Source organism: Mus caroli, chromosome 17, assembly GCF_900094665.2.
Source record: "Mus caroli chromosome 17, CAROLI_EIJ_v1.1, whole genome shotgun sequence".
In the NCBI taxonomy this organism is placed as follows: Eukaryota; Metazoa; Chordata; class Mammalia; order Rodentia; family Muridae; genus Mus; species Mus caroli.
In genome coordinates, this window is record NC_034586.1 from 21,051,258 (window position 1) to 21,060,468 (window position 9,211).

Here is a 9,211-nt window from a genome sequence, read left to right on the forward strand (position 1 = left end):
ATATGTGTGTCTGAGTGACAGTGGGGCAACCTGTTATGGTCAGTGTGTGCTAGTGAGCACCCTCTGTGACACCTGAACTGTTGACTGTCTTTACATCCATCTGGGGTGTCTCTGCTGCTGCTGTGTTCCCAGCAGCACCTGCTCATATCACGTGTGTTTTTTAACAGAACCACCTCGCTGTGTTCTCAGTGGCTCACCCACTGGCCCACAGCATAAGCTCCAGTGTGGCATCCAGCCTGGCGTCCAGCACTGGCTCGGGCAGCTCCTCCCCCACCACACTGCCTACCCTCCCTGCCCGTGCCCTTCCACTGGATCCCGCCGGCAACACTGTGGGGGCAGTCATAGGTGAGTCCACACTTGTTTTCCTGGGCACGACCTTTTGCACTGGGTTGTGGATGTTCAGGCTGCGCTGCTCTGTAGAAAAGCCAGAGGCATCATGCTTTCATTATTTCTCAGTGTGAACCATTCAGTGCTGTGTGGTGCTCAGGAGGGCAGGGTATGTGGAGCCCGCATCATATACTGCACAAAACACCAAAGAATCGTGTCAAGTGGATTCTTTGACACTAGAAAATGAGGCTAGGGAGAAATGGAACTAGAAACTGTGATGACCTAAGAGTGAGGGGTGTTGACAGGGCCAAGGGGAGAGTTGTAATGAAGCCTGAAACAGGTCAACGCAGAGCTTCAGAAGCAGCTGGCCTCATGCATTGAGGGAGGACCAGTGTGGTAGTAGCAGGGCCAGCGTGATGTGTCAGGGCCTGAACAGGAGCCAGGAGCCTGGGCAGAAAGGCTGGGATGAGTTAACAGATAGACTGAGACCAAGGTGGGTGAGGAACCCTGGGCCCTGTGCTCATGGTGCTTGTGAGTCGCAGGCGGCATGCTCTGAGCTGCTGCAGTCTGTGGTTACGAGGGCCTAGCTGATGCAGACTATAGTGAGAAGTTCAGTTTATTTAAAAACAGAAATGTTACGGGAATATGTTTTTATTTTAATCTCAGGTGGAATATGAGGCTGTTTCAGATTCTCCACAGTAGCTGACTATGATTTGCCTCGTGCTCTCTAGCAGGGCTGTGATTTTGCTCACTGCAGATAGTTTTTGCAAGTGTGTGACATTTGGAATTCTAGGGACTTTTCAGAGGCTATATAAATGCTAGAGCCCCAATAGAAAGAAGGAGCAGAGCCGGGCGTGGTGGCGCACGCCTTTAATCCCAGCACTCGGGAGGCAGAGGCAGGTGGATTTCTGAGTTCGAGGCCAGCCTGGTCTACAAAGTGAGTTCCAGGACAGCCAGGGCTATACAGAAGAAGGAGCAGGTTGGCCCACTGGTGGTTGGATGCTGTTTGTGGCAGTTTGTCAGCATGTTCGAAGAGAGGAAAAGAAGCAATTAGATATCCTGCCTGTAAATATCAAACGTGCCTCAAGGCACGCATCTTTTCTAACAGGTCCTGCTCAATTCTGCACTCTTTCCTCTATTCCCTTTGTTGTTCTTCCCATCTGGGTTTCTCCACTTTATCAGTTTTACCTTTTACCCATCCCTGTTAGCTTTGGACATAGCCTTTTCTTCTTCTTTTAGAAGAAATCTCTTCCTCATCATTAGATGCAAGCATTTCTTTAATCTCTGCCTTTTGTGAAACGTCATCCATGTTTGTTGCATGTGGTTTGGGGCTGAAGGTCTGCACGCGTCATCCCTTTCCTGAGCCGAAAGCCACCCAGCTCTGCTCTTTCTCGCCATTCTGTGCTCGCTAGGGCCTAGTTGACCCAGGCCTAACTTTTTGTTTTGTTTTTTTAGATGTTAATTGTTTTTATTTTTTGTATATGAGTTTGCCTAAATACATGTCTGTGCAGTACATGCATGAGTTGCCTGTGGAGGCCAGAAAAGGAGGACAATTGGATCCCCTGAAAACGGAGTTACAGGCAGTTGTGAGCTGCTTTGTGGGTGCTGGGAATTAAACCTGGGTCATTGAGCTACCCCTCCATCCCCCAGTGCCTACATCTCACCCTCCTGGCACTTCCATTCTACCACAAGGTCATCCTCTTCCTTGTGACCTTGGGACATACACAGAAGAATAAATGGCATTTGTGGTTTTAGAGATGTGGAACTAGGAAGATAAGCCCTATAGCTTTGGGACGGTTATGTTGCCTAGGGACCCAGAATACAGGTGTCCATATTGACGTACAAGTAGCAAAGTGGCAAGCCCTGCCTAGAGGACATACAGATGTGTACTCAGCATCGCACAAGACAGCTCTATCCATGTAGGGCAGCTAGAGTCCGACATTGGGTGTAGACTGGGAATGATGCCCCAGTGCTGGCAAAGAGTTCCCTTCACCATCCTCAAGGGACATTAAAGACAGCCGTGTATTACATGAGGACTACTAGGGAATCTTGGGAGTTGGTGATGTGCTGTTGAGGCTTCTGGGAAAGCACTGTGGGCTTGGCACCACTGCAGCCTAAGGAAGGAGGAGTTTCTTGTTGCAGTATGTGCCCTTAGTACCTTTCCAACCTTGATTTCACTCAGGATAGACTCTGGCTCTTCCATTCTACCATAGGTCACTTGTCTAAATCACTGCATAGTCTTGTGGCTAGTGTGGTCTCTTCCACTGGAAGACCTGAGTTCCACAGGGGTTCTGTGTGGGTCTGTCTCACCTTCTGAAGAACCCTCTAGAATTCAGGCTTAGCTTGCCGCAGGCAGCCATGCAGGTAGTGGGAGCCACCACCTCCCTGTTTCTACTGTCGGGTTCAGGGAGAGAAGGGAGGGAAGTTGGGTAGGTCCTAGGTGCTGTGTCCACACGATTATTGCAGATGGACATTAGAATCTAGAGTCTGTCCTGCAGTTACCTCAGGCATTTGCCTACTCCCTCAGGCTCCTTGATGCTCTGAGAATGCCACTGGCCTTAGGACCTGTCACCTGCCTTCTGCCTCTGGTTTTCTAGAGTGACAGTAGCAATGGGGAGGAGGACATGCAGCAGAAGAATGGTGAGGGGAAGTTAGACCCCAGGCCGAGCGGCACCAGGGCACCACGGACACTGAGAGTGTCTCAGGTGGTTCAGACTGACAGCTGCCTTGACTACAGAATTCTCCTAGCCATCATTTCATAAGAAATGCATGGCCTCAGCCACAAAGGCCAAAAGGTGGAAAATACATCTTTCATTTGTTTTGCATTGCTGGGGATAGGACCCAAGGCCTCAAGTCTGCTAGGCACCTGTTTTTGTTTAGTGTATTGTAGTTGCTGCTTCCTGGTGAAAACAGTGAACGAACATTTTCTTTCCTCACTGCAAACCCCCTCCACCCTGCTAGCTGAGGTATGTGAATCTAGATGGGTACTGTAATCTCAGTGCTTGAGAGGCTGGGGCAGGAGGATCACTTTTATATAAAGACCCTTCCTGTCTCAAACTAGTAAGGTTCCTATCCATAGCCTTGCCTGACACGAGGGGAAAGTCGGCTCTCTTTCCAGTGACGGGTATCCTTGGCTCCTAGGCAACGCGGTCCTTGTCTCCACCCAATAGCCAGCCTGACCCATAAGCTCCCAACCCCATGGCGTCGGCCCTCGCTCGCTCTTTTTTTAGATGGCTGGGGCTGAGGAGGGGGTAGAAGGGGTAGACTGGAGGGCAGTGTCTTTGTGGGGCAGTTTACTTTCATTTAAATGAAGCCAAGTGCAGGGCTTGCACATTTAAGAGGTGCAGGGGCAGCGAGCGGGCTCTGCTTCTGGTAGTCAGTGTGAGCCTGCCTCTGGTTTTTGACTACGGAGGACTCAGCCTATGAGCGCTCCCTTCCTTGCGCCTCCCGCCCCGGTATTTCCCCCCCACACCCGCGCCGTCCCCCCCCCCGCCACCCCCCCCTCCGTGCGCGCTCCGCCCCTCCCCCTCCTCCATGAGTCAGCCTTTCTGCGGAAACCCGCCTGCTTTTGCACACCTTGGTAGGCAGGGGCGTGGCCTGGTGCTAGGGGCAGGGTGCAAAGCGNGGGGGGGGGGGGCGCCTGTGCACCCGCAGGTCGGGCGGTTGGCGAAGGCGGAGCGCGAACCAGGCAGGTTTGAATCCTCAGTGACAGGCAGCCGGCCCTGGCTGCGGAGGATATGAGTCAGCATTGACAGTGGCTGCGGCAGATCCCGGTCTCGCGTCAGCCCTGCACCAAGTTGTGGGTCGTCATTTCTCCGCGCTTTGGAACGAGCATGCGTCCTCCCACCTTCCCAGGTGTGCGTCCTCCCCCACCCCGTGCGGGTTCCCCAGGGGGCTTCTGTCCTATACTCACATCCTCCCTCCCAGGTGGTGTTTCCCTTAGCGCGCATCTACCCAAGTGGTACCCCCTTGACGCGCGTCTTCCTCTGAGATCGTTCTGGTCGGCCAGCGTAACCCCAGGTGAAGTAACCCCAGGTAGTTTTCCTTCTAAGTGCACCCCTGCCCAGGTGAAGGTCTTGGTGCACATCCCATCAGCTCATTTCCCTTCAAAATGCATGTCCCTCAGGGTGCATGTTCCCCAGAAACCATGTACCTCTTTAACGGTGAGATCATGAGATCTATGCCGGATTTTTCAGGCTGCAGAAGGAGATTAACTCATGTGCCTGCTTTTAAATTTTGTTGGTGCTGCTTATCCAGAGCCCCGTGGCCCCTGCGGCTTTTGTTTTTTCTCCCTTGTTGAGTGGTTCCCCCAGTTCCTCTACCCCAGTTCAGAGTACAGATATACTGGTTGCCGGTGCTCCTCTGTTCTGTAGCTGCAGTTAGAGAAGGTTTCCATCCTGTCTTGCCTTTAAATCCTTGCAGCCCATGTGGTTTGTCACTTCATATGTCCCTGACCCTAGAGGACTGCAGCACCTTTTGAATGTGCTGTGTCATATTGGGACCTGGTGGTGCCTGGGACAATACCCAGCAGATCTCTGCTGTTGCTGTTGGGGGCCAAGTGTCATTTGGTGGTGCTAGTTCTGGGTCAGGAGGCACAGCCTGGCCTTCAAGCACTTGGGATTTATGTAAGGAGGCTCACCTAGATTCTGTCTCTAAGTTGGTCTTCCTTTTGAGCATGATTCAGAAGGACTGGGTGGATCATCTGGTTTAGTGAGGTTGGAGAGAAGAGCCTGGTGGACTAGGGTGTAGGATAGGTCCCTAAACAACACTCACAAGAGTGAGGTAGCACCTTGGAACCCTGGGCTCTGAGTTAACAGGGGCCAGAGGCTTCCCCAGACAAGCCTTTTTTGTTGATATCTTCCTGGGTTCCAGGGCTGAGGCTCACACCTTGTGTTAAGCTTCGGTTAGGGTTGATTGCAGTGCGGTTCTGAGCAGTGTGTGCTGTGTAGTGCAGGGGCTACCTTAGCACAGAAGATGGGTTCCCACTCCATGCTTTTCTTTGTTCCTTAGTTCTTCAAAATGAGTTTTTGCAACTTTGCTGGGGCAGCAGAGCAGCGAGACTTTCTCTCACTTAGTTTTCCCAGGCTTAGCTGCAGAGGATGCCAGTCTAGACTGGAACTCCTGGATGGCCCCCCTGCTCCAAATCAGGTCTAAGGATGGGCTGGGGCCTCTGCACTAGGACCAGCAGAGGAGGCTAGGGCAGGTCGTTGTATGGAAGTAGCTTATGAAGGACTGTGGCCAGGAAAGACCCACCAGGGAGCTTTGGCTACCTCACTGAGGCCCTCAGGCTTGAGAGGCTAGAACCCCCATACAAGACAAGACTTGTTCCTACAGGCTATAGGCAGTACAGGGATGGCCAGGAGGTGGATGATAGGAGCCATGAAAACTGACTTGGGTCTTAGCTGGTGTTGGGTTGAGAGAAAGAGCTGTGGTTAGCTTGCTGTTATGGAAGAAGAGACCTTTAAGTATGCCTACTCTTGGGAGACAGCTGCTCTCTGCAACAGACTGAGAGATGAGACCCTTGGGTAGGGTGTGGTACTGTGGGCAGCCATCTAAGACATGGAGAGGGAACACGCAGTGTGTGAGGTATCTATCCACCAGAGACTACTCCACCATGGCTTTAGATCGACAGAGAGTCTGTATTAGCCATATGGCAGCTCTACTGCGTGTTCAGGACTAAGTTCAGTGCCAAGCCTTTCTCAGAGTGAGCTGCTTGCTTGCTTGCTTGCTTGCTTGCTTGCTTGTTTAAGAGAATGTCACTGTGTAGCCCTGGCTATCTGTCAGGGTGGGCTTTTAAGCACAAAAACCACATCCTGAGTTGACACACTTCAGTTAGCAACAACAGTCAGCCAGAAGCAGAACTGCAGAAACCAGAAGCAGGGTTAGCGCATTTGGGGACTTCCCCAGAACTATGGACTTTGATAGGTGAGGTCTTTTTTCTCATCTTGGGAGGTTTGAAATTTGCTGCCTGTCCCCTGGGTTTTAAGGCCTGAATGGCATTTCTGTCATAGAGTCAGTTAGCAACAACAGTCAGCCAGAAGCAGAGCTGCTAAGATCTTAGGGCCTGTTCCAGTAGGGCTCCAGAAGCTATGACCCTGCATAGGCCACAAGGCTTCCAAAGAGAAGCTGAAGGAGTGGGGTGCAGAGATGTGGGCTAGGTCAGGAAGAGGGTGCTCTGTAGAAACAAGAGAAGAGACAAGAGACAGAGCTGGACAGAAGGATCCAGGAGGCAAAGGAAAGAGTGGGAATTGAGGGAGGGGGCGGGGGTAGGAACCAGTAAAGGTGGCAACAGAGAAGCAGGAGCTGGGGACGTATGTCCTGCCCAAAGCTAGCCCAGCTTGGCATGCGCTCCAGGCAGCTCTGTGAGTGCAGGGCAGGGCCTGGAGTCCATGGGACAGACATGGTCAGGGGGTGTACCCAGGTAGGGTCCCTTTGTTTTGGGTTAAATTGTATCTCCCCAAAAAGATGAATCTAGTTTAGTAGTAGGGAATCTAGTTGAGTGGTAAAGTATTTGTCTAGGCTGTGTGAGGCTCAAGTTGAGTTCCCAGCATTGGAGGACACATTGTGTCCTCATTTGGAAATGGGATCTTGATCATCAAGCTAAGATGAGGTCATTAGAGTAGGCCCTGATGCAGTGGTAGTGTGCTTCTAAGAAGAAACATGGACACACATGTAGGGTGTGACAGTGGAGACTTGAGTGAGTCAGGACTCACGGAGTCCCATGCCCGGAAAGATCTAGAGCCCCAGGAGCCTTGGAATTACTCCCTAAGCCAACAGAACGAGGGCAGGCAGGTCTGCACACTTGGAATTTGAGCTTGAAGACTGCAAGACTGTGGGATGATGAACTTGTGAGCTGAAGCTACTCAGCAAGTGGTCCTCTGTCCCTTCAGGTCCAGGATACCCATGGTCCTTGATCAGCTGAAAGGCCAGACACTGGTATCTCTCTGTCCCAGGCTATGTGGAAGTGGCAACTCCTGTAGCAGGAGGTACTTAACACAAGAAGGACCTCAGAAGCTTGGTCAGGGCAGGGGCCCAACCTGGAGACAAACAGGAGTCAGAAAAGCGTGCAGCGGGAGGCCTGTGCCTTTACTCAGCGTAGGGGTGGTGGCCTGCTGTCTTTCCGCTTTGCTCTCTGATGGCAGACGGTTTTCCTAGCAGCTTGTTTTTGTTTTCCTTGTTATTCTCTTCAGTCAGTTATCACACCAATGCCTGGTTCCATGTCCTCAGGGCATCAGGGATTACAGAAGTGCATCCTGGGTCGGCCCTATCTGGCCTGGACTTTATCTTGTCACTGCTGACCTAAGCCTACCTGGGTGGTGTAAAAAGGCTCTCTTCACCTGTCATTAGGGTGTTGGATGCACGGTGTCCAGTGTCTAGGCTGGGGGCTCTGCCACCCTGCTCATTCACCTCTTATCGATTATCCTCAGACCTTATTGGGATGGCTTGTCTTTGAGAGTGGTTGCCTGTGGTTTCTCTCACCCTGGCTGGCCCCCTGAGGAGTGGAGAGCTCTACACTGAGTGGAGCGCTGGCTCCTTGGCCACGTGGTACAAGGAGGAGTCGTTTCTTTTGGGTACGTTAGCATCTTGGCTTCAGTGCCCTGAAGATTCCTCTTGAGACTCTTGTCCACGTGAGGAGGCCTTTTCATGGCGCCGGTAATGAGGGGGCATGGCTAGTCAGATGGCACCGGGATCCAATTGTACCAGCAGCTTAGGGGGAATAAGTTTAGAAACAACATAAGTAAGCCACAGGCTGGTCCACTCTGGCTCGAGCAAGCATGGTAGGTTCCACACAGCCACGAGGGGTTCCTCAGGAGGCAGGAGCATCCAGCTCCTGCTTCTTCTTCTTGGGGCCACTGAGAGGCTCCTCGATAGAGGTGCATTCTGTCTTTGGGTCAGGTGGTCACCATGAGGCTGAACAGTGCTCACTGGTCCTAAGAATGAGAATCAGAGAGACCAGGAAAGGACGGATGGTGTGGCTGGCTTTGGGCTCTAGTGTGCGCCATATAGGTTCCCACAACTCTGAAGTGCAGCTGGGGCTGTACCAGTGTTGCCCTCTGGCTCTCTCTCTTATTATAGCCGCTTGCATTCCAAGCCACTCCTTGGCTGCAGCTAAATTGTGCACAGGCCTCTGCCTCTGCCTCCTTCACTTCCTGGTGGACGTGCTTCCCTGCATTCTTGTCCTGGCTCTGTGCTAGGTAGAGACTCACCCTTGGGCTGTAGGAGTGTTCTGGCCCACCTAAATGTCACTAATTGAGCAGTGACAGTTTTTCCTGAGGATTTTCACATGAAGTCCCTAATGGACATGACCTAGAGGATGTGGTGACATGCTAGACAGTTGGAGACAAATAGTGATCCCTGGAGTTTTATGCTGCCCTGCTACAGAAAGGTGTCCTTACAGTCTGTGGGCTGTCACTCTGCTGTGAAGAGGCCCTTCGTCTCCAGAAGGGGCCTGCAGGGGAAGTTTGGGGTTTTGTTGATGGTGGTTTTGTTTTTTGAGGTGGGCTAGCTTGCGACATAGCCCAGGCTAACCTGAAATTCACGGTCATTCTGCCTTGGCCTCCCAGTTGGTGGAATTACAAGCATATGCCAGCACATATGCCTTGAAGTTGAAGTCAGAGTTCCTGGGGACTGACAGTGCAGATAGGACTGAGCCATATAGACTTCACAGGTGTACTGTGAAGAGTCGTCACAGACAGACACAGGGACAGACACAGTGGCAGCTGCAGTCTCATTGCTTCTCAGTGCAGGTTCCTCCATATTTAAGTTGGACTCTGACTGTATTAAGAATGTGGCCGGGCGTGGTGGCGCATGCCTTTAATCCCAGCACTCGGGAGGCAGAGGCAGGCGGATTTCTGAGTTCGAGGCCAGCCTGGTCTACAAAGTG

The 9,211-nt window shown here is 52.1% G+C and overlaps 1 protein-coding gene across 10 annotated transcripts in view; it reads left to right on the forward strand.

The window, feature by feature from the left end:
- The window catches only part of Unkl (unk like zinc finger), a 47,071-nt gene that overhangs the window by 30,910 nt on the left and 6,950 nt on the right, over positions 1 to 9,211 (forward strand). For 6 of the 10 annotated variants that reach the window (XM_021186054.2, XM_029470924.1, XM_029470926.1 and 3 more), the window contains exon 10: positions 168 to 345. In XM_021186054.2, coding sequence (XP_021041713.1) covers positions 168 to 345 — 178 coding nt within the window. Of the gene's footprint in view, positions 1 to 167; positions 346 to 3,993; positions 4,183 to 4,202; positions 4,363 to 9,211 lie in introns of those variants that run through there. The other 4 variants (XM_021186058.1, XM_021186057.2, XM_021186059.2 and 1 more) reach the window with 2 other exon arrangements.